The sequence below is a fragment of the Ambystoma mexicanum genome, chromosome 8, assembly GCF_040938575.1.
Source record: "Ambystoma mexicanum isolate Mex_15411 chromosome 8, UKY_AmexF1_1, whole genome shotgun sequence".
Classification (NCBI taxonomy): Eukaryota; Metazoa; Chordata; class Amphibia; order Caudata; family Ambystomatidae; genus Ambystoma; species Ambystoma mexicanum.
The window spans coordinates 1133158876-1133182852 of record NC_090929.1 but is presented as its reverse complement, the minus strand read 5'-3'; the positions used below and the strand labels follow the sequence as shown (position 1 = coordinate 1133182852).

General features: G+C 55.7%; 1 protein-coding gene across 1 annotated transcript in view; it reads right to left on the bottom strand.

Moving 5' to 3' along the window:
* Positions 1-498: 498 nt before the first annotated feature.
* The window catches only part of GDF2 (growth differentiation factor 2), a 166481-nt gene continuing 143002 nt past the window's right edge, over positions 499-23977 (bottom strand). Inside the window, exon 2 of the mRNA XM_069611186.1 lies at positions 499-6698. Within this exon, the coding sequence (XP_069467287.1) occupies positions 5746-6698 (953 nt within the window). The 3' untranslated portion in view covers positions 499-5745. The remainder of the gene's footprint in view (positions 6699-23977) is intronic.

Genomic DNA, 23977 nt, shown 5'->3' with positions numbered 1-23977 from the left:
TCATAAAAGTGATAACGTTGAATGGGGGTGACGAGGCCTCTGTAGAGAGGGGTCAGGCTCTCTTGGGATGGCACACATTCATTAGGAGAGTACTAAATGTGGTTTGGTAGCTGAGGGATCTCTCCAGAGAGTATTGAATCTGGGTGGAATGGGGTTGGCCTCTCACTCATATGAGGTTGATAGAGATCTGGAGGTGAGGGAGAGTGGCCTCCGTATGGTAAGAGGAATGCACTTTGATTGTGATGAGAGTGATGGAGCTGTTTAGGTTTGAGAGGGAAATCATTCTGCAGGGGAACAGACAAGACCACTTTTGAGAGTGATGGGCTTGAATGGGAATAAGAGAGAGCCTTCATGCATGCAAACAAGGGAGGATTTATGTGCGACTGATACACCAGCATGGGAATGAAAGTTGACTCACTGGGGCTAATGGAGTTAGGTACATAGGAGGAGAAAAGGCCTGCCAGAGGAAGTAGTGATGTGAAAACAGGTGAGTGACTATGTCCCAGCATAGGCATCCTATGGAGGAGGGGAGGTCAATAAGAGCCAAAAGAACGCACATATTCCTTCTCTAAAATCTATGTTATCCTGTTGCAATATGTGGAATAAATGATATTCAACCCAAAGGAAGTATGCATCGTTAGACCTTGCCACATGTATATAAAAGTAAATATGCAGCTTAATAACTCTTTTGTACAGGGAATATGGGTCTCTTTATTATTTCTTCATATATACTTTGCGAGAAACAGTCATCAAATGAGCAATGAATCAAAAGACCAGGGCTAAAGTGGCATTACACATATGCCTCATGAGTTCAACATTCCCAGCCAACATTGTCCAATCGTGGTACTGGATCTGGAGGCAAACACAGCTGTTCCACACCGAGGATGAGTAGACATTTCGCCCCTTGTGATCTGATGTGTCTTTAAAGGTGCCAATGGCGATGCAGATCTGTGACCTACAATGTTAAATGGCTCTTCCGTTTGGAGGTCGCTGGCATTTTTTAGATTAGGTACCTGTTGTCTGAAGGATGACAGGGCTGAATGACTGCAAGTGCACGACCCCCAAGTTAGCATCCAATACACTGAAGTGGGAGTACTGGGAAACGATGTCGTCTGCGCTCTGAGAAGAAGCCTGCTGTATGGCTAGGCTCGAGCCCCTCCTGGTAATCACAGCTGTTTGATAAAGATGCTTGGTTTGGGAGGACCGCGTAGCCATCAGGTTCAACAGACCTTGCCGGCAGACTGTGGCAGAGTGTGACTCTGTATAGGGGAGAAATCAAATGACAGAACAAGATAATGGCAAATCGGGAATCCTTACATGAGAATAACTGCCCCAGGAATGTTCTAGGGCTGTGTAGGAGAATTTGCTGACGAAGCCACCCTAAATACAGTGCATCATTTCTGGAATGTCATGGTGCACACTGCACAGTAGCTTTAATATCTAGCTGCAGTCATCCGCCCCAAAGCACTGGTGGGTGGAACCAAGGACGCAGCATGATGGTCGTGTTACCTGATGTTATGGTGAGGGTGGCTGCCAGGGCATCATGCAGTGCCCTGGACTTTTGAGTGCTAATGAATTCGTGGACTGTGGGGGCAGCAGGAGAGTGCTGACCATTTCGGTGGACAGAGCAGGCAGGCAGAAGTGCAGGTGCAAACAGTGTGCAGTTTGCGTCAAAGCTGGCCATGGATCCTTAGATTCAGAGTAGATTTTGAGCAAACTGATTGGCTGCTGTGCTGGCCCAGGGTGCTAACGTCAGGGGTACTAAAATATAAAGTGGAGGGAGTCATTAACGTACCAACTGAATGTGGCGTCACCAGAAATCAGCATATCAAGTACCCTCTGAAAAAAAGAGGGGGGACGCCTGAAAAAAGTGGGGGGACTCCGTCCACCTGTATGTGCCCTCGACTTGAGCCTGGGCTAACGTTAGCTATTATCGTGTGCACGGGAAGGTCCCTGCAATACATGCAGAGTACCACATGTTAAGAGGCTGGTGACTATGTGGGGTAAAGGTGGATCCAATCTCTGTATAGAGCACTAATGAGCAGGTTTTCTGCTGCTTTAGCCACCCTCCCCCACCCCCGTCCCGTGCTCAGGGTAATGATATCTGAATGGTCTGGAGCTATATTCTCCTGTAATGGCTGGTTTGGTCAACTTCCCTTAGGTGTAATGTTCTCCTGGACGTTTGGTGATGCAGGTGGCTCCCTGTACTTGTGCAGTGCTAATGTAAGTGGTGATTCTGTTGTATGGAAGAACTGGCTATGTTAGGGCATGGGCTTCTCTTGTATTTAAAGTGGTGTTGTCTGGCTTGACTGCTCTTCGGGCCCCATGTTTTGATGCCATACTGGTGACATTGGTGACAATTTGGGCTTCTGGTTTGCTATGTGTGTCTGTGTGTCCTTGGGTGTCACTGCTGTTGGTGACACCCCTACATTTTTATGGTACAGATGGATAATGAATTCAGGTGATTTCCCCTTCGTGGTCTTTGGGCTGTTGGCTGGTTCCTTTTTCATGGTGAAAATGACTATTAGGGCTGCATGTGTTGCCTGTGTCTGTGTAACTGGTGGCGCTCCATAGTGGGGCGGTGGATGACTGGAGTCTAGGTGGCTTCTACTGTGTGCCTGACTAGCTGTTCTGGGGGCAGTGCCCCCTGTCTTTGTGTCACTAACTGGGCTGAATGTGGGCTGAATGTGGTAGCCTCAACTGCAGTGCTTCTGGCAGCTGCTCCATCTATTTCTTTTTTATTTTGCTCTTTGTAGTGCACAAACCATTCCTTAAGTTAGTTGTAATTGTGCTAATTCTGCTCGATATGGAATGCCGTGTGCTTTAATATAGCATTATTGCCTAGAACCCCAGGCAATGAAGATTGTTAAGAACCTGGAAGCCTAATTCATGGGTCCATGTGAAGCAAGGGCCCATATGGAGGGTTAAGGCCTTTTACGAGTCGGCATTGCCTGGAGCTCAAGGCAACCAGAGGTGTCCTTGAGGGTTTGGTCCAATAATGCTATAGGCACTTGGCCATCAAGCCAGGTGAACGTTGCAGGCTGTGATCACGGATTAAAAAAACAAAAAAAAAACAGGGTGATTCAAAACAAAACAGGACGGAGTAGCCATTGTGACATGGTCGCCAACCAAAAGACACTAATCAGTCTGGCTGCAGGAGTCCTTTGTTTGTTTTGTTGATATGGGACAGGCAACGAGAAAAGAGACACAGATAAATTATTCTGGACAGAACTGTAGTACATGCCCAGGAGGAGAGCACTGAAGAAAGGCAGGGGACATGAAGTGAAGGACACAGGTAACAGGGGAGTGTGGAAAGCACAGCATGGGAGCACAGCAGACCGCCGCAGGATCTGGCGTAGTACCTTGTAGGCCATCCATGGCCATCTCTACACCACTGAATATTGCTCAGAAAACTGAATCCTCATTGGCTCTAGGGATTCCATGATTCCACCCAGGTTGCCAAGACTGGTTGCAAACCAGGCTGGTTAAAACACTTGACAGGTGGAATTAGCTATGGATGAACTGATGGCAGTGGGCTCTGTTTTACAAGGTTGGCTTCTTGCTTGTCATGTGTGTGTTCACCAAGACATATGTATTCTGATTGGTCTCCTTTTGCTTCATGTTAAGAGCTAGTTGAATGAGGGGTGAGTTGATGTATAGTCCTCCCTGTATATTTGAGATAGATAAAAGGCGATACATGGAGATTCTACAATGCAAAGATGGGAAACGCAAACCCTTTTGGAAGGCTCTTTATTTTATAGTTAGCAGCAGGATGAATTGTTCGGGGTCTCGCTGTTGCTGTCCTGTTAGCCGGAGGATGGCCTTTTGGCCTAGATCCTATGTTGCAAAGCTGCTTGACAGATGAAACATGTGCAATCTCTCTATGGTGTGGTAAAACCAGATGATTACTTTCTTTTCCGCATGGTATAGGCCTAGCTTAGGGCTGAACAAATCAATAGACACAAACTCCCCACCTTATAGAGATTGGTGAAGACTTTGGTCATGGGAGGTTTTGACTGTAGTACAAAGACACCTTAAAAACAAGATGGCAGGGGTTCTCTGTGTATTAGAGCTCTTGTGGAAGGATTTTTGAATGGGAGGTAAGCCATGTATCAATGACCTCGCTGTATATGAGTTAGTGTGAGGTGATCATTATGGTATATAGATGGCTGATGAGCTGGAAGGAGTTCCATCAGTGATGCAGGTGTACTCAATGGATACGACGGCGGATGGCAGTGATATGTTTATACAGGCAGCTTAGTGATATGCTCCAGTGATGCGCTGTCCATGTTTTCTAGGTAGCAAAGGATTTACAGGTGACTTTCTCCCCTTGTGATAGTCGCCCCCAAATGATGAGTTGCGAGTCGGGGTTCCCTATAAGACAGTGATCAAGGAGGAGCCAGCAGAGCACTTCTTATGGGAGGAAGCTCGCACGTGGATGTGAGCATTGTCCCTTGGCTCATGGCACATGGAGGCACCGATAATGGGACAGCAGTTGATTTGCTTTGGAGAAGGACAGACACGCTGGGTTGCTATGAGGGGTGCTTGCTATGGTAAACATCTAGCTGGGGGATGTGGCCTCGGAGAGTGGTCCTGAGCTCTTATAATTGACTGGAGGATGGGCACAACAGAAGGATACATGGCCGAAAAAGTAGCTCCCTCTGGTATAGGTATGAGTTGGTGTTAGACAGAATTAGAGGAAGAGTTGATGGGGGAGTGCTTTGAATGCCACTCAGCTGAGGGATGTGTGTGTTTGGGGGGGCTCAATTTGCTTAAGAAATAGCTGAAGGATGGCTTGCTAGGAGGGTTGCTCTCTATAGTACCCAGATCGCTTATGGATGTATTTGTGAAGGGTGCAATTGATGTTTTAAAGGTACACCCTCCTAGATCTTTCATGTAACACTGAGGTAGCCTACGGATGTGTTAGTGGGCATGATACATCTGCTCTCCATTCTGTTACATTTACCATCGTGGCATACTCCCTGTGTCGGGGTGCTAGCTGGAAAAGTATATGTTTAAGTAGTCATTATATCACAGAGCAACCTGAATAAGGGAGTGTTTGGGTGTTCTCTCTTTGACAGGAGCAGCTGTCTCGCGTATTGCTGTGTTTGCTCCTCTTGGGTTTTCACAGCTCCTGGACTGTCTGGTGAGGGTTTCTATTACTCCACTATGCCGGCACCGGATGTTACTTCTGGTGTTCAGGTTCTTGAACCTTGGAGTGCTTATTCCCAAATTAGTTTAAAAAAAGATTTCCAAAGTTCCTATCGGCAAATTCCAGTGACAGATGTTGTTATCAACAGATATAATACTCTCCTGCTTGCCAACTCACATACTACAACTAGACATTGAAACCCTAGGGGTAGATGTACTTTTGTTGATGGTATTGGTTGTGTGACATCGCCTAAAGAGTAGAGCCTTGATTTCTCTCCTGCTGGCCTCATTTTCTATCAAGTATCCTCACACCGGCCACGCGGAGGTAGTGCCTGTTGCTTGGTAAATACTCAGGCATATAAATATAGATTCACATAAATATGGGCAAGGTGGATGTTTTTAACACAACATGTCATCATGACTCTGATGTCTTTCAGGAAAAATTTCTATTTCTTCTGTCTTCAACAGGGTTTAGCTTTCAATGATTTATTCTGCGAAAATCAAGTTGTATGCACGTCAATAATGCTTTGCAGTTTACAAGTTGGCAGGACATCCTTGAAGTTGGTAGGGTGGTGCCCTTTTGCTGCACTGACACTACCTGCAGCCGCACTCTGCCACCCTCATTCCGTCATAGTGGTATTTTAAAGTAGCAACGCCAGCATCGTCCTTGTACATGATGGATATAGATTCCAGCTTGGTTGGGACACAGCAAGCCTTGGAGGCTTTCTTGGGATTTTTGAGGTGCATTAGAGTCTGAACGATGGCATGTTTTGTTGGTGTGACATCATCGGTCAGAGGGAAGTAGCACATTCCCTTACATTCAAATGCATCGTAATCCTTTGGAAAGATGATCCACGAATCCCAACCTATGTCTTTAAAGTTCACACGCAGGGATGTCTTCCTACATATGTTGCTCGCAGTGCTTCGTTTGCTTCGGGATGAAGCCGGTTGGGGTCCAACTGCAGAGAAGGCTTTATCTTCTATCCCATCATCATCATCCTCTTCTTCTTCATCCCCTGTGTTATTTCTAGATGCTTTCTTCATGACGCTCTCCTGCTCATGGCCTATCATCTCCTTGATCTCCAGTTTCGTCTCTTTCACCCCATTGCTATGGTCATCAGAAAACACTGCCAAAATCGGCACATTTTTTGAGTCAGTGCTTAGGTGGAACATGCGACGTCTATGGCTGCCCTGCTCGCCATCATCATTGCCCTCCAGCACCACTTCAAGTCTATTCTTTAGTTTATCAGTTCTCACCCATCTCTTGACTGCAGCTGTGACTTCAAACATCTCCCACCCAGTTGTTCGGATTTCCTTCAAGGCCAAGAAGGATTTGGAAGCTTTGGAGGTTTCCATCGACTCTCCATCCAGAACATCGTAAATTGACATGTGTCCTTTGAAGCCAAGAAACACTCCTGCATTTAGGTGAGATGAAATATGGAGCCTGAGCTCGGCTCGGGTCACCTCCTCGTGTCTTGGGACAGAAACATTGAAGAACAGCAGCTGTCGCTCTATTGGATCTTCTGGTAAAGTCACATGAGCAGCATCTGGAATTAGAAAAAAAACAACAGTATCATCTCTCCTACCAATTGTTTCTGTTTTCACATAATTAATTGGATACAAAGAAGCTGTATGTGCAGAATGTGTGAAGGTGGAATAGTTAAGCAAGTTGGGCCATATACATGACAATGACCGACTGGCAATAGACAGAGTTTCTCTGTCCCAATTGGGAATGGGCAGACCAGGTAAGCAGACTGTGAAAGGGCCCAATAGATGGTGAGACTGTGCCCGAGCAGACAACAGAACGACTGGGAATTTTGTAAAATTAGAAATTTCGTACCATATAAGCAGACAAGGAAACGGTAAACAGAGAATCTTTAAGATGGGTTAGTAGACTGAATATGCCGGCGGTATGAGCAGAACCATAATGGTAGAGGCAGACTGAAATATCATGTTGGCAATGGTTGAATTGGATGAGCAAACTTGAATTAAAAGAGCAGAGTGGATAAGCACAATTGGATTGCCAGGTAAGAACTAGGCAGATATAAAGAACAGGATATGAATATCAGACTCAAAGGGCAGACTGCAAAATGACTGACTGTTGTGGTGAAATTGGACAAAGACACTTTGAAAAGTCAGATTGAGGCAGAGTAACATGCAGACTGGGCAGTTTTAGAATAGGCAGCTTCGATGAGCAGGCTGCAAATGGTAGTATTAGAATAGGTAGACTTGATGAGCAGACTGTAAATGGTAGTCTGGTTGAAGGTTCAGGGGAGGGCTATTATGTACATTTAGGAGTTGCTTTGGTATAATTCAGGGAAGGGGTTGTCCGAAAATGAGTGAACTATGATGGGTTCCTGGTCCATGAATGGTGTGGTGTGCAGTTTACCGACGACAATGTTGGAGTTGATCTTTATCATGCAATCATATTTAAGCCTGCAGCTCTATAAGAGGTGGGTGGCAGGGCACCAGACAAAATGTGACACTGTACACAAACACACAATATTGCACAATACAGCAAAAGAGAATTGAAATATTAATACTATTTACATGTTATGATATTAAACCATTACATTCTTAAAATGAACATTGACATTCTCAATCAAAACAAGTACATCACCATTGAATGCTTGCAGGGACCCAAGAACAAAGTCATTCTCTGGAGTAAGGGTCAAGCAGTCCCAAAATACACTGAGAAATATTTTCCTTCCATTATTTTGAATAAGAAAAAAACATCTTTTTCTTTCTGATATTTTTCTACTCCAGTCTTAGAAGTATCCAGATATTTATTTTGTCTACTAACATTTTACTCCTTATGAGAAGAATGTTTCTTGAATGTCTTGTGTAGGACAATTCTTTTTCCCGCAAACTGTCTGTCATGCTCTAGTACATAGGTGTTATGTGTGGGTTGACATTTTCCTTGTTGCCTGGGAAACCCCACAGATCCAGGGGTTTTCTCAGCATGTGCACCTTAGCGAATTAAAAGTCTCATTGAATTAATTACCAAGATAAACATTTAGTTTGCCCTAAAAGAAGTGTGCTAGGGACTAGATCCAATTGTCTGTCACCCAACTCTGGAGGAGGTCTAAGTTGATAAGTCTTGAACTGGCAAATGCATCTGGAGAAATTGGATGATCCAGTGCTGCTGCTAGACACAGGAGTGAGAATGCACCAGGTAGCTCCATTATTGGTCTACCTTTCTAAACATTAGGCAACCTCTGGCTGAAAGAATGTGGTTTTCTTATCCATGCATGTGCCTAGGGAGTGGCTGAAGGGAATTTGGGTTGTTTAACCGTGACGGATATGTTCGCAGCTGAAAAGATCGTCAGCATTTTGACCAAAAATATGCATTTTTTAACTGTAATTTCTGCCGCAAACATATCCGTCACGATACCCCCCAAACCACATCGCCCGCCTCACCCTCCTGCCACTTACACTGTTTAATGCGCAACACTTGCGCAAGTCGCCCTCTGTCTCCTTTCCTGCAACACCGGTTCTCCGATGTGAACCGGCAATGCAGGGTCAATTTTTTTCTTTTTTAAATTTTTTTTAACTTTATTAATGGGTATGTGGGGGACACTCCCACAAACCACAATGCCATTGTAGTGAATAATGGTGCAGGGGACACCCCCCCAACCACTGCTGCCCTTATTTGTTACAATGGCACCATATGGTGAATATGTTCGTATTTGCTGGCTGTACGTGATTTTCGTACAGCCGAAATTCGAACATATTTACCATAAGGGATTTTTTATACAGTCTTTTTGGCCAAACCAGCTAAAGGTGCACATGTTGCCTACTCTTTGAGATCATACATGACATTTCATTATAAGGAGTCCCTCAAGGGAAGGATACTTCAAACATATTCTACTCCACTCATTCTCAGCTCTCATATGTACTCAAAGGGCTGAGTGACTCTGAACTCTGGGTGAAGTGATGGCACATGACAACTAAGGGGGCAGGGTACAACAGGATTGTATGCCCTGTGATTGCTGGCATAGAAGCTGAACTGACCAGTGTGCAGTCAAAAAGTCGAAAACATTATGTCGAAAGACATAATGTCAAAAAAAAAAAGTCTACAAAAAAAATCGAATGTTTTATTTTTTTAATTGTATGTTTATTTTGGGTTCCGGGAGTTAAAAAAAAGGGTAAAACACAAAAAAAAATAAAAAAGGGGGTTTGGGGGAAGCCCCCCATTTCGAACAAAAATCAATTAAAAAAAAAAAATGCACATTTTTTTTTTCCGACTTTTTTTTCTTCGACATTATGACTTTCGACATAATGTCATTCGATTTTATGACTATAAACGGAACTGACCTACTATCTTGGGAATCTGCAGTTCCTGTTCCATGCATCGACTGTTCAGACCTTATCTCGGTCCGGTTTCAATTCAGATGCCATTAGCTTCGGAGCGATCAACACTTGTCATATGTTCTTCCATCATGGCCACACTTTGGTGCTATGTGTTCCACCTGAAATGTTAGGACTTCTCTCCTTTCATAAATAAACATGAGACGTTTATCCAGAAATGGGGACTGAGAAGCATAGGGTGGGGATGGTTGTGTTTGTGTGTGGGAGTGTGTGGCAGTAGGGGAATGTGTGTGTGTGTGTGCTTATGAACTTAGGGCGCCTGGCGGGTAGCGTGTCATGCAGTTGGATGGGAAGCAGAGTAACACTTTACACCAAATAATCAAACCAACTCAGGAACATGGCAAAGTCCTTTTACTGTTTTATTATCAATTGTCTAAAACAGGCAGTTACAACGGAAATCAACGTCGCACAGCATTCTCTCGAAGCATTTCATAAAAAACAACACTTTCATGGTAAAAACTCATCATACATGATGTCATACTATGTAAGAGGCGGGACTTCCTGCAGTGGCAGTTGGCTGCTCCTCTACACTTAGTATGGAATATTGACTTTGCGCGACTGTTTCTGCTGAGTTGCATCATTATTTGTTTGGGATGCGTCACTATGACAGGTTTTGCTATGTTCTGTACTATGCTATATTAAATATGCTCTGCCTTGCTGTGAAATTCAGTTTTGGCTCAGGTTTGGTATGCTGCACTGTGTTTTGCTTTGCTATGCCATGTCATGTTTTTAAGTTTTTATGTTTTTATGTTGGGTAATGTTTTGTAATGCCAGGATGAACTTGGTTTTGTCCCCACGGCTAAATGCAAGTTGACTGGGATTACCTGAGTGTTGCTTGTTCTTCCCTTACTTTTTTATGTACTTATTCACCCTTTTTTGCAGAGGAGGGTTCCGGCTTCCTTTTGCACTAGCTGGTTAGATCACGTCAGGTCAGGAATATATTAGGTGATGTTTCATTATGTTGTTTCACTTTAAATGTTCAATTTGTTTTGCTCACTTTTGGGAAATTTGCAAACATGGCACGTTTGCATTTCTGACATACAACCTCTCTCAAATGTTGTTCAGGGCCTGAGGGGAGTAAATAGAAGAGCTTTGCACATGCCTGACCTTTGCTTACATGCTGCAAGCATGGATAGTGATGCACTTTGAGAGATCTGGTGCTATCCCAACACTGTATTTGCACTGTATTTCTGCTCCTGGATCCTATAGCCAAGGGCAGAAAGCCTAGGCGATGTAAGGCCAGTTTGGTGGAAACTGGTGCAGACAAAACATAAATATATGTATATGTGTATTATTTGTATGTTTGTGTGTGTATGTTTGTGTGTGTTTGTGTGTGTATGTACATGTGTGCACGCACATGTTTGTGTGTGTATATATACTTGCATATGTTAATACACTGGGCAGAGTAGATCAAAGGAGCTCTTACAAGAAGCATTCTGCAAGCCTAGAACAAGCTTTCACAGTAGCTCAGGCATTTAGAAAATGGCTGATCCTAGCCATATGTCACTTTGCTCAATTTTCAGGGTGTTACAAGGTTCCTCTTTGTATTGCAATTCCCCTGTTTTAATAGCATGAGACAAGAGGCAGGGCAAAGTGGCATTGCTTTTTGGTCACAGAGGGTGCACAGACCAACTTCAGAGTTTAGGGCGAGCATGGGGTATCTGTGCTGCCTTCTCTGACATTTTCTTCAGATATCAGATATATATATATATATATATATTTTCAGTGAAAAAACTTTGTTAAAGGGACGTTATGGTTAAGTTGCTCTACTAAAAACCTATGAAATTCAGTGAAAAAACGTTGTCAAAGGGACATTATGGTTCCAAGTAAAACCGAAAAACCCTTGAAATTCACCAGTTATGGTAAGCTAAGCAACCATAACTCGCGCCACCACCGTGCACTGCTAACACTAACACCCAGGACACCAAAGATGACATCACAAATGTTATTGATGACATCACTGATGACATCACATGTGTATGTATTTTTCATGAAATATGTGTACAAGGGATTCTTATTATATTGTTGCGAAACAAGTGTCAAGGATCATTGCAATAAATATCATACCCTAATTAGTGCATTGAATGATGCATTGATATAAATAGCATTCTATTATGGGGTTTTATCTAGTATACTAAGCTACTCATACAGAAACATAACATTGTGTGCAGTGTACAAGATGAAGGTATAATATTCGTAATGTTAATATGTTGAATAATGAAATGATAATTGTTTTCTTAATAGATTTTTTGTGTACTGTGAAATATGTAATAAGTAGCTAATAAAACACATGTATTAAATAATTGCATTACTATAGACAAAACCCAAAGACACAAGAACACATACCAATATGGGTATATACAGGGAAAGTGAAGTTAGCAAAAAAGCACAAGTAGTAGCAGAAACAATTCATAATTTAACTGATTATTTTCATGCAAATAAATGATTGCTCTGTTTCAAAGCAGCTATTTACCCTAGGTATATGTATCACTTGATGTGATTGGACCCTAAGGGAAGTGGTGTGAGTACAATGTATACAAATATGACCATATACAGGGAAAGTACAGCAATAAAAAAAACAATAGAACTATCAGAAAGTGCTCATAAGTCTATTGATTATCTTAATGCACAAAAAGGATTGCTGTCTTTCAAGCTTGTGTCTTCCCGTATGTATATGTTTCATATGATGTGACTGGACTCTAAGGGAATTACTGTAAGAACCTACTTGAAGGATACGTATACAAATAAACATTTTTTTTTAGTTTCTGTTACTGAAGAAAACCATGTGGCCTCGATATGTCAGCAAAAGAAAAAAGAGTGAGCCAGACATGTGATGTCATCAGTGATGTCATCAATGACATTTGTGATGTCATCTTTGATGTCCTGGGTGTTAGTCTTAGCAGTGCACAGTGGTGGCGCGAGTAATGGTTGCTTAGCTTACCATAACTGGTGAATTTCAAGGGTTTTTCGGTTTTACTTGGAACCATAACGTCCCTTTGACAACGTTTTTTCACTGAATTTCATAGGTTTTTAGTAGTGCAACTTAACCATAACGTCCCTTTAAAAAAGGGAGGGGGTGAAAGGAGAGAGACAAGGGGCATGAGCGGGGGGTGGGGGGAACACGAGGGAGACACGGGGCATGAGCGGGTGGGTGGGGGTAACACGAGGGAAACACGGGCATGAGCGCGGAGTGGGGGGGTACAGGAGACAGACACGGGGCATGAGCGGGGGTGGGGGGCAACAGGAGACAGACACGGGGCATGAGCGGGGAGGTGGGGGCAACAGGAGAGAGACACGGGGCATGAGCGCAGAGTGGGGGGTACAGGAGACAGACACGGGGCATGAGCGGGGGGTGGGGGGAACAGGAAACAGACACGGGGCATGAGCGAGGGGTGGGGGGAACAGACACGGGTCATGAGCGGGGGGTGGGGGGCAACAAGAGACAGACACGGGGCATGAGCGGGTGGTGGGAACAGGAGACAGACACGGGGCATGAGCGGGTGGGGGGAACAGGAGACAGACACGGGGCATGAGCGGGGGGCTGGGGGGCAACAGGAGATAGACACGGGACATGAGCGGGGGGTGGGGAGAACAGGAGACAGACACGGGGCATGAGCGGGGGGTGTGGGGGGCAACAGTAGACAGACACGGCACATGAGGGGAACAGGAGACAGATACGGGGCATGAGCGGGGGGTGGGGAAAACAGGAGACAGACACGGGGCATGAGCGGGGGGAAGGGGAGAGAGACACACGGGGCATGAGCGGGGGTGGGGGGAGGGAGAGAGACACACAGGGCATGAGCGGGGGGTGGCGGGAGGGAGAGAGACACACGGGGCATGAGCGGGGGGTGGGCGTTAGGGAGAGAGACACACGGGGCATGAGCGGGGGGGTGGGCGGGAGGGAGAGAGACACACGGGGCATGAGCGGGGGGTGGCCGGGAGGGAGAGAGACACACGGGGCATGAGCGGGGGGTGGGCGGGAGGGAGAGAGACACACGGGGCGTGAGCGGGGGGTGGGCGGGAGGGAGAGAGACACACGAGGCAGGAGCGGGGGTGGGCGGGAGGGGAAGAGACACATGGGGCAGGAGCAGGGGTGGGGGGAAGGGGAGAGACACGGGGCATGAGCGGGGGTGGAGGGGGAGGGAGAGAGACACACGGGGCATGAGCGGGGGTGGGCGGGAGGGGGAGAGACACACGGGGCGTGAGCGGGGGGTGGGCAGGAGGGGGAGAGACACACGGGGCATGAGCGGGGGTGGGAGGGGGAAACACACACGGGGCAAGAGTGGGGGTGGGTGGGTGGGAGGGGGAGAGACACACGGGGCATGAGCGGCGGTGGGAGGGAGGGAGAGAGACACACGAGGCATGAGCGGGGGGTGGGGGGAAGGGGAGAGAGACACAGAGCATGAGCAGGGGTGGAGGGGAGGGAGAGAGACACGGGGCATGAGAGGGGGTGGGGGGAGGGAGAGAGACACACGGTGCATGAGCGGGGGGTGGGCGGGAGGGAAAGAAACACATGGGGCATGAGCGGGGGGTGGGCGGGAGGGGGAGAGAGACACGGGGCATGAGCGGGGGTGGGGGGAGGGAGAGTGAGACATGGGGCAACAGGAGAGGGACACGGGGCATGAGCGGGTGGGGGGAACAGGAGACAGACACGGGGCATGAGTGGGGGGTGGGGGCAACATGAGAGACACGGGGCATGAGCAGGGGGTGGGGGGAACAGGAAACAGACACGGGGCATGAGCGAGGGGTGGGGGGAACAGACACGGGTCATGAGCGGGGGGTGGGGGGCAACAAGAGACAGACACAGGGAATGAGCGGGGGGTGGGAGGAACAGGAGACAGACACGGGGCATGAGCAGGGGGTGGGGAGAACAGGAGACAGACACGGGGCATGAGCGGGGGGTGAGGGGCAACAAGAGAGAGACACAGGGCATGAGCGGGTGGGGGGAACAGGAGACAGACACGGGGCATGAGCGGGTGGGGGGAACAGGAGACAGACACGGGGCATGAGTGGGGGGCTGGGGCGCAACAGGAGATAAACACGGGACATGAGCGGGGGTGGGGAGAACAGGAGACAGACACAGGGCATGAGCGGGGGTGTGGGGGGCAACAGTAGACAGACACGGCACATGAGGAGAACAGGAGACAGACACGGGGCATGAGCGGGGGAAGGGGAGAGAGACACACAGGGCATGAGCGGGGGTGGGGGGATGGAGAGAGACACACAGGGCATGAGCGGGGGTTGGGGGGAGGGAGAGAGACACACGGGGCATGAGCGGGGGGTGGGCGTTAGGGAGAGAGACACACGGGGCATGAGCGGGGGGTGGGCGGGAGGGAGAGAGACACACGGGGCATGAGCGGGGGGTGGGCTGGAGGGAGAGAGACACAAGGGGCATGAGCGGGGGGTGGGCGGGAGGGAGAGAGACACATGGGGCATGAGCGGGGGGTGGGCGGGAGGGAGAGAGACACACGGGGCATGAGCAGAGGTGGGCGGGATGGGGAGAGACACACGGGCATGAGCGGGGGGTGGGGGGAGGGAGAGAGACACACGGGGCATGAGCGGGGGGGGAAGGGGAGAGAGACACACGGGACATGAGCAGGGGGTGGGGGGAGGGAGAGAGACACATGGGGCATGAGCGGGGGGTGGGGGGAGGGAGAGAGACACACGGGGCATGAGCAGGGGGTGGGGGAGGGAGAGAGACACACAGGGCATGAGCGGGGGGTGGGCGGGAGGGGGAGAGACACACGGGGCATGAGCAGGGGGTGGGCGGGAGGGGGAGAGACACACGGGGCATGAGCGGGGGTGGGCGGGAGGGGGAGAGACACACGGGGCATGAGCGGGGGGTGGGCGGGAGGGGTAGAGACCCACGGGGCATGAGCGGGGGGTGGGCGGGAGGGAGAGAGACACACGGGGCAGGAGCGGGGTTGGGCGGGAGGGGGAGAGACAAACGGGGCAGAAGCGGGGGTGGGCGGGAGGGGGAGAGACACACGAGGCAGGAGCGGGGGTGGGCGGGAGGGGAAGAGACACACGGGGCATGAGCGGGGGTGGGGGGAGGGAGAGAGACACACAGGGCATGAGCGGGGGGTGGCGGGAGGGAGAGAGACACACGGGGCATGAGCCTGGGGTGGGCGTTAGGGAGAGAGACACACGGGGCATGAGCGGGGGGTGGGCAAGAGGGAGAGAGACACACGGGGCATGAGCGGGGGGTGGCCGGGAGGTTGAGAGACACACGGGGCATGAGCGGGGGGTTGGTGGGAGGGAGAGAGACACACGGGGCATGAGCGGGGGGTGGGCGGGAGGGAGAGAGACACACGAGGCAGGAGCGGGGGTGGGCGGGAGGGGAAGAGACACATGGGGCAGGAGCAGGGGTGGGGGGAAGGGGAGAGACACGGGGCATGAGCGGGGGTGGAGGGGGAGGGAGAGAGACACACGGGGCATGAGCGGGGGGTGGGCGGGAGGGAAAGAAACACATGGGGCATGAGCGGGGGGTGGGTGGGAGGGGGAGAGAGACACGGGGCATGAGCGGGGGTGGGGGGAGGGAGAGTGAGACATGGGGCAACAGGAGAGAGACACGGGGCATGAGCGGGTGGGGGGAACAGGAGACAGACACGGGGCATGAGTGGGGGTGGGGGCAACATGAGAGACACGGGGCATGAGCAGGGGGTGGGGGGAACAGGAAACAGACACGGGGCATGAGCGAGGGGTGGGGGGAACAGACACGGGTCATGAGCGGGGGGTGGGGGGCAACAAGAGACAGACACAGGGAATGAGCGGGGGGTGGGAGGAACAGGAGACAGACACGGGGCATGAGCAGGGGGTGGGGAGAACAGGAGACAGACACGGGGCATGAGCGGGGGGTGAGGGGCAACAAGAGAGAGACACAGGGCATGAGCGGGTGGGGGGAACAGGAGACAGACACGGGGCATGAGCGGGTGGGGGGAACAGGAGACAGACACGGGGCATGAGTGGGGGGCTGGGGCGCAACAGGAGATAGACACGGGACATGAGCGCGGGTGGGGAGAACAGGAGACAGACACAGGGCATGAGCGGGGGTGTGGGGGGTAACAGTAGACAGACACGGCACATGAGGAGAACAGGAGACAGACACGGGGCATGAGCGGGGGAAGGGGAGAGAGACACACGGGGCATGAGCGGGGGTGGGGGGATGGAGAGAGACACACAGGGCATGAGCGGGGGTTGGGCGAGGGAGAGAGACACACGGGGCATGAGCGGGGGGTGGGCGTTAGGGAGAGAGACACACGGGGCATGAGCGGGGGGTGGGCGGGAGGGAGAGAGACACACGGGGCATGAGCGGGGGGTGGGCTGGAGGGAGAGAGACACAAGGGGCTTGAGCGGGGGGTGGGCGGGAGGGAGAGAGACACATGGGGCATGAGCGGGGGGTGGGCGGGAGGGAGAGAGACACACGGGGCATGAGCGGAGGTGGGCGGGATGGGGAGAGACACACGGGCATGAGCGGGGGGTGGGGGGAGGGAGAGAGACACACGGGGCATGAGCGGGGGGTGGGGGAAGGGGAGAGAGACACACGGGACATGAGCAGGGGGTGGGGGGAGGGAGAGAGACACATGGGGCATGAGCGGGGGGTGGGGGGAGGGAGAGAGACACACGGGGCATGAGCAGGGGGTGGGGGGAGGGAGAGAGACACACAGGGCATGAGCGGGGGGTGGGCGGGAGGGGGAGAGACACACGGGGCATGAGCAGGGGGTGGGCGGGAGGGGGAGAGACACACGGGGCATGAGCGGGGCTGGGCGGGAGGGGGAGAGACACACGGGGCATGAGCGGGGGGTGGGCGGGAGGGGTAGAGACCCACGGGGCATGAGCGGGGGGTGGGCGGGAGGGAGAGAGACACACGGGGCAGGAGCGGGGTTGGGCGGGAGGGGGAGAGACAAACGGGGCAGAAGCGGGGGTGGGCGGGAGGGGGAGAGAGAGACGAGGCAGGAGCGGGGGTGGGCGGGAGTGGAAGAGACACACGGGGCATGAGCGGGGGTGGGGGGAGGGAGAGAGACACACAGGGCATGAGCGGGGGGTGGCGGGAGGGAGAGAGACACACGGGGCATGAGCGGGGGGTGGGCGTTAGGGAGAGAGACACACGGGGCATGAGCGGGGGGTGGGCAAGAGGGAGAGAGACACACGGGGCATGAGCGGGGGGTGGCCGGGAGGTTGAGAGACACACGGGGCATGAGCGGGGGGTTGGTGGGAGGGAGAGAGACACACGGGGCATGAGCGGGGGGTGGGCGGGAGGGAGAGAGACACACGAGGCAGGAGCGGGGGTGGGCGGGAGGGGAAGAGACACATGGGGCAGGAGCAGGGGTGGGGGGAAGGGGAGAGACACGGGGCATGAGCGGGGGTGGAGGGGGAGGGAGAGAGACACACGGGGCATGAGCGGGGGGTGGGCGGGAGGGGGAGAGACACACGGGGCGTGATGAGCGGGGGGTGGGCGGGAGGGGGAGAGACACACGGGGCATGAGCGGGGGGTGGGCAGGAAGGGGAGAGACACACGGGGCATGAGCGGGGGTGGGAGGGGGAAAGACACACGGGGCAAGAGTGGGGGTGGGCGGGAGGGGGAGAGACACACGGGGCATGATCAGGGGTGGGAGGGAGGGTGAGAGACACACGGGGCATGAGCGGCGGTGGGGGGGAGGGAGAGAGACACACGAGGCATGAGCGGGGGGTGGGGGGAAGGGGAGAGAGACACGGGGCATGAGCGGGGGTGGAGGGGAGGGAGAGAGACACAGGGCATGAGAGGGGGTGGGGGGAGGGAGAGAGACACACGGTGCATGAGCGGGGGTGGGCGGGAGGGTTAAGAAACACATGGGGCATGAGCGGGGGGTGGGCGGGAGGGGGAGAGACACACGGGGCGTGAGCGGGGGTGGGGGGGAGGGAGAGAGACACACGTGGCATGAGCGGGGGTGGGCGGGAGGGGGAGAGAGACACGGGGCATGAGTAGGGGTGGGGGGAGGGAGAGTGAGACACGGGGCAACAGGAGAGAGACACGGGGCATGAGCGGGTGGGGGGAACAGGAGACAGACACGGACACGGGGCATGAGTGGGGGGTGGGGGCAACAGGAGAGACACGGGGCATGAGCGGGGGGTGGGGGGAACAGGAAACAGACACGGGGCATGAGCGGGGGGTGAGGGGCAACAAGAGAGAGACACGGGGCATGAGCGGGTGGGGGGAACAGGAGACAGACACGGGGCATGAGCGGGGGGTGGGCGGGAGGGAGAGAGACACACGGGGCATGAGCGGGGGGTGGGCGGGAGGGAGAGAGACACACGTGGCATGAGCGGGGGCGGGCGGGAGGGAGAGAGACACATGGGGCATGAGCGGGGGGTGGGTGGGAGGGAGAGAGACACACACGGGGTGTGAGCGGGGGGCGGGCGGGAGGGAGAGATACACACGGGGCAAGAGCGGGGGTGGGGGAAGGGGAGAGAGACACACGGGACATGAGCAGGGGGTGGGGGGAGGGAGAGAGACACATGGGGCATGAGCAGGGGGTGGGGGGAGGGAGAGAGACACACGGGGCATGAGCAGGGGGTGGGGGGAGGGAGAGAGACACACAGGGCATGAGCGGGGGGTGGGCGGGAGGGGGAGAGACACACGGGGCATGAGCAGGGGGTGGGCGGGAGGGGGAGAGACACACGGGGCATGAGCGGGGGTGGGCGGGAGGGGGAGAGACACACGGGGCATGAGCGGGGGGTGGGCGGGAGGGGTAGAGACCCACGGGGCATGAGCGGGGGGTGGGCGGGAGGGAGAAAGACACACGGGGCAGGAGCGGGGTTGGGCGGGAGGGGGAGAGACAAACGGGGCAGAAGCGGGGGTGGGCGGGAGGGGGAGAGACACACGAGGCAGGAGCGGGGGTGGGCGGGAGGGGAAGAGACACACGGGGCATGAGCGGGGGTGGGGGGAGGGAGAGAGACACACAGGGCATGAGCGGGGGGTGGCGGGAGGGAGAGAGACACACGGGGCATGAGCGGGGGGTGGGCGTTAGGGAGAGAGACACACGGGGCATGAGCGGGGGGTGGGCAAGAGGGAGAGAGACACACGAGGCATGAGCGGGGGGTGGCCGGGAGGTTGAGAGACACACGGGGCATGAGCGGGGGGTTGGTGGGAGGGAGAGAGACACACGAGGCAGGAGCGGGGGTGGGCGGGAGGGGAAGAGACACATGGGGCAGGAGCAGGGGTGGGGGGAAGGGGAGAGACACGGGGCATGAGCGGGGGTGGAGGGGGAGGGAGAGAGACACACGGGGCATGAGCGGGGGTGGGCGGGAGGGGGAGAGACACACGGGGCGTGATGAGCGGGGGGTGGGCGGGAGGGGGAGAGACACACGGGGCATGAGCGGGGGGTGGGCAGGAGGGGGAGAGACACACGGGGCATGAGCGGGGGTGGGAGGGGGAAAGACACACGGGGCAAGAGTGGGGGTGGGCGGGAGGGGAAGAGACACACGGGGCATGATCAGGGGTGGGAGGGAGGGTGAGAGACACACGGGGCATGAGCGGCGGTGGGGGGAGGGAGAGAGACACACGAGGCATGAGTGGGGGGTGGGGGGAAGGGGAGAGAGACACGGGGCATGAGCGGGGGTGGAGGGGAGGGAGAGAGACACGGGGCATGAGAGGGGGTGGGGGGAGGGAGAGAGACACACGGTGCATGAGCGGGGGTGGGCGGGAGGGTTAAGAGACACATGGGGCATGAGCGGGGGGTGGGCGGGAGGGGGAGAGACACACGGGGCATGAGCGGGGGTGGGGGGAGGGAGAGAGACACACGGGGCATGAGCGGGGGTGGGCGGGAGGGGGAGAGAGACACGGGGCATGAGTAGGGGTGGGGGGAGGGAGAGTGAGACACGGGGCAACAGGAGAGAGACACGGGGCATGAGCGGGTGGGGGGAACAGGAGACAGACACGGACACGGGGCATGAGTGGGGGGTGGGGGGCAACAGGCGAGACACGGGGCATGAGCGGGGGGTGGGGGGAACAGGAAACAGACACGGGGCATGAGCGGGGGGTGAGGGGCTACAAGAGAGAGACACGGGGCATGAGCGGGTGGGGGGAACAGGAGACAGACACGGGGCATGAGCGGGTGGGGGGAACAGGAGACAGACACGGGGCATGAGCGGGGGGTGGGCGGGAGGGAGAGAGACACACGGGGCATGAGCGGGGGGTGGGCGGGAGGGAGAGAGACACACGTGGCATGAGCGGGGGTGGGCGGGAGGGAGAGAGACACATGGGGCATGAGCGGGGGGTGGGTGGGAGGGTGAGAGACACACACGGGGTGTGAGCGGGGGGCGGGTGGGAGGGAGAGATACACACGGGGCAAGAGCGGGGGTGGGCGGGAGGGGGAGAGACACACGAGGCATGAGCGGGGGGTGAGGGGAGGGAGAGAGACATACGGGGCATGAGCGGGGGTTGGCGGGAAGTGGAGAGAGACACACGGGACATGAGCAGGGGGTGGGGGGAGGGAGAGAGACACACGGGGCATGAGCGGGGGGTGGGGGGAGGGAGAGAGACACACGGCGGGGCATGAGCAGGGGGTGGGGAGAGGGAGAGAGACACACAGGGCATGAGCGGGGGGTGGGCGGGAGGGGGAGAGACACACGGGGCATGAGCAGGGGGTGGGCGGGAGGGGGAGAGACACACGGGGCATGAGCGGGGGTGGGGGGGAGGGAGAGAGACACACGGGGCATGAGCGGGGGTGGGCGGGAGGGGGAGAGAGACACGGGGCATGAGCGGGGGTGGGGGGAGGGAGAGTGAGACACGGGGCAACAGGAGAGAGACACGGGGCATGAGCGGGTGGGGGAACAGGAGACAGACACGGGGCATGAGTGGGGGGTGGGGGGCAACAGGAGAGACACGGGGCATGAGCAGGGGGTGGGGGGAACAGGAAACAGACACGGGGCATGAGCGAGGGGTGGGGGGAACAGACACGGGTCATGAGCGGGGGGTGGGGGGCAACAAGAGACAGACACAGGGAATGAGCGGGGGGTGGGAGGAACAGGAGACAGACACGGGGCATGAGCAGGGGGTGGGGAGAACAGGAGACAGACACGGGGCATGAGCGGGGGGTGAGGGGCAACAAGAGAGAGACACGGGGCATGAGCGGGTGGGGGGGACAGGAGACAGACACGGAGCATGAGCGGGTGGGGGGAACAGGAGACAGACACAGGGCATGAGTGGGGGGCTGGGGCGCAACAGGAGATAGACACGGGACATGAGCGGGGGGTGGGGAGAACAGGAGACAGACACAGGGCATGAGCGGGGGGCGTGGGGGGCAACAGTAGACAGACAAGAGCGGGGGTGGGCGGGATGGGGAGAGACACACGGGCATGAGCGGGGGGTGGGGGGAGGGAGAGAGACACACGGGGCAGGAGCGGGGGTGGGCGGGAGGGGGAGAGACAAACGGGGCAGGGGTGGGGGGAAGGGGAGAGACACGGGGCATGAGCGGGGGTGGAGGGGGAGGGAGAGAGACACACGGGGCATGAGCGAGGGGTGGGTGGGAGGGGGAGAGACACACGGGGCATGAGCGGGGGGTGGGCGGGAGGGGGAGAGACACACAGGGCATGAGCGGGGGGTGGGCGGGAGAGGGAGAGACACACGGGGCATGAGCAGGGGTGGGAGGGGGAAAGACACATGGGGCAAGAGTGGGGGTGGGCGGGAGGGGGAGAGACACTCGGGGCATGAGCAGGGGTGGGGGGAGAGAGACACACGGGGCATGAGCAGCGGTGGGGGGAGGGAGAGAGACACACGAGGCATGAGCGGGGGGTGGGGGAAGGGGAGAGAGACACGGGGCATGAGCGGGGGTGGAGGGGAGGGAGAGAGACACGGGGCATGAGAGGGGGTGGGGGGAGGGAGAGAGACACACGGGGCATGAGCGGGGGGTGGGGGAGGGAAAGAAACACATGGGGCATGAGCGGGGGGTGGGCGGGAGGGGGAGAGACACACGGGGCATGAGCGGGGGTGGGGGGGAGGGAGAGAGACACACGGGGCATGAGCGGGGGTGGACGGGAGGGGGAGAGACACACGGGGCATGAGCGGGGGTGGGGGGAGGGAGAGTGACACACGGGGCATGAGCGGGGGTTGGGGGGAAGGGGAGAGAGACAAACGGGGCATGAGCGGGGGGTGGGCGGGAGGGGGAGAGGCACACAGGGCTTGAGCGGTGGGTGGGCGGGAGGGGGAGAGACACACGGGGCGTGAGCGGGGGTGGAGGGAGGTCGAGAGACACACGGGGCATGAGCGGGGGTGGGGGGAGGGAGAGAGACACGCGGGGCATGAGCGGGGGTGGGGGGGAGGGAGAGAGACACACGGGGCATGAGCAGGGGGTGGGCGGGAGGGCGAGAGACACATGGGGCATGAGCGGGGGTGGGGGGGATGCAGAGACACACACAGGGCATGAGCGGGGGTGGGGGGGAGGGAGAGAGACACGGGGCATGAGCGGGGGGTGGGCGGGAGGGGGAGAGACACACGGGGCATGAACGGGGGGTGGGTGGGAGGGGGAGAGACACATGGGGCATGAGCGGGGGTGGGGGGGAGGGTGGAGAGACACACGGGAAATGAGCGGGGGGTGGGCGGGAGGGGGAGAGACAACCGGGGCATGAGCGGGGGTGGGGGGAGGGAGAGAGACACACTAGGCATGAGCGGGGGTGGGGGGGAGGGAGAGAGACACACGGGGCATGAGCGGGGGTGGAGGGGAGGGAGAGAGACACACGGGGCATGAGAGGAGGTGGGGGGAGGGAGAGATACACACGGGGCATGAGCGGGGGGTGGGGGGAAGGGGAGAGAGACACAGGGCATGTGCGGGGGGTGGGCGGGGGGTAGAGACACACGGGGCATGAGCGGGGGTGGGGGGGAGGGAGAGAGACACACGGGTCATGAGCGGGGGTGGGGGAGAGGGAGAGAGACACACGGGGCATGAGCGGGGGGTGGGGGGGAGGGGGAGAGACACACGGGGCATGAGCGGGGGTGGGGGGGAGGGAGAGAGACACACGGGTCATGAGCGGGGGTGGGGGAGAGGGAGAGAGACACACGGGGCATGAGCGGGGGGTGAGGGAGAGAGACACACGGGTCATGAGCGGGGGTGGAGGGGAGGGAGAGACACACACGGGGCATGAGCGGGGGTGGGGGGGAGGGAGAGAGACACACGGGGCATGAGCGGGGGTGGGGGGGATGGAGAGAGACACACAGGGCATGAGCGGGGGTGGGGGGAGGGAGAGAGACACACGGGGCATGAGCGGGGGGTGGGGGGAAGGGGAGAGAGACACGGGGCATGAGCGGGGGGTGGGCGGGAGGTCGAGAGACACACGGGGCATGAGCTGCGGTAGGAGGGAGGAAGAGAGACACACGGGGCATGAGCGGGGGTGGTGGGGAGAGAGACACACGGGGCATGAGCGGGGGTGGAGGGGAGGGAGAGAGGCACACGGGGCATGAGCGGGGGTGAGGGGAGGGAGA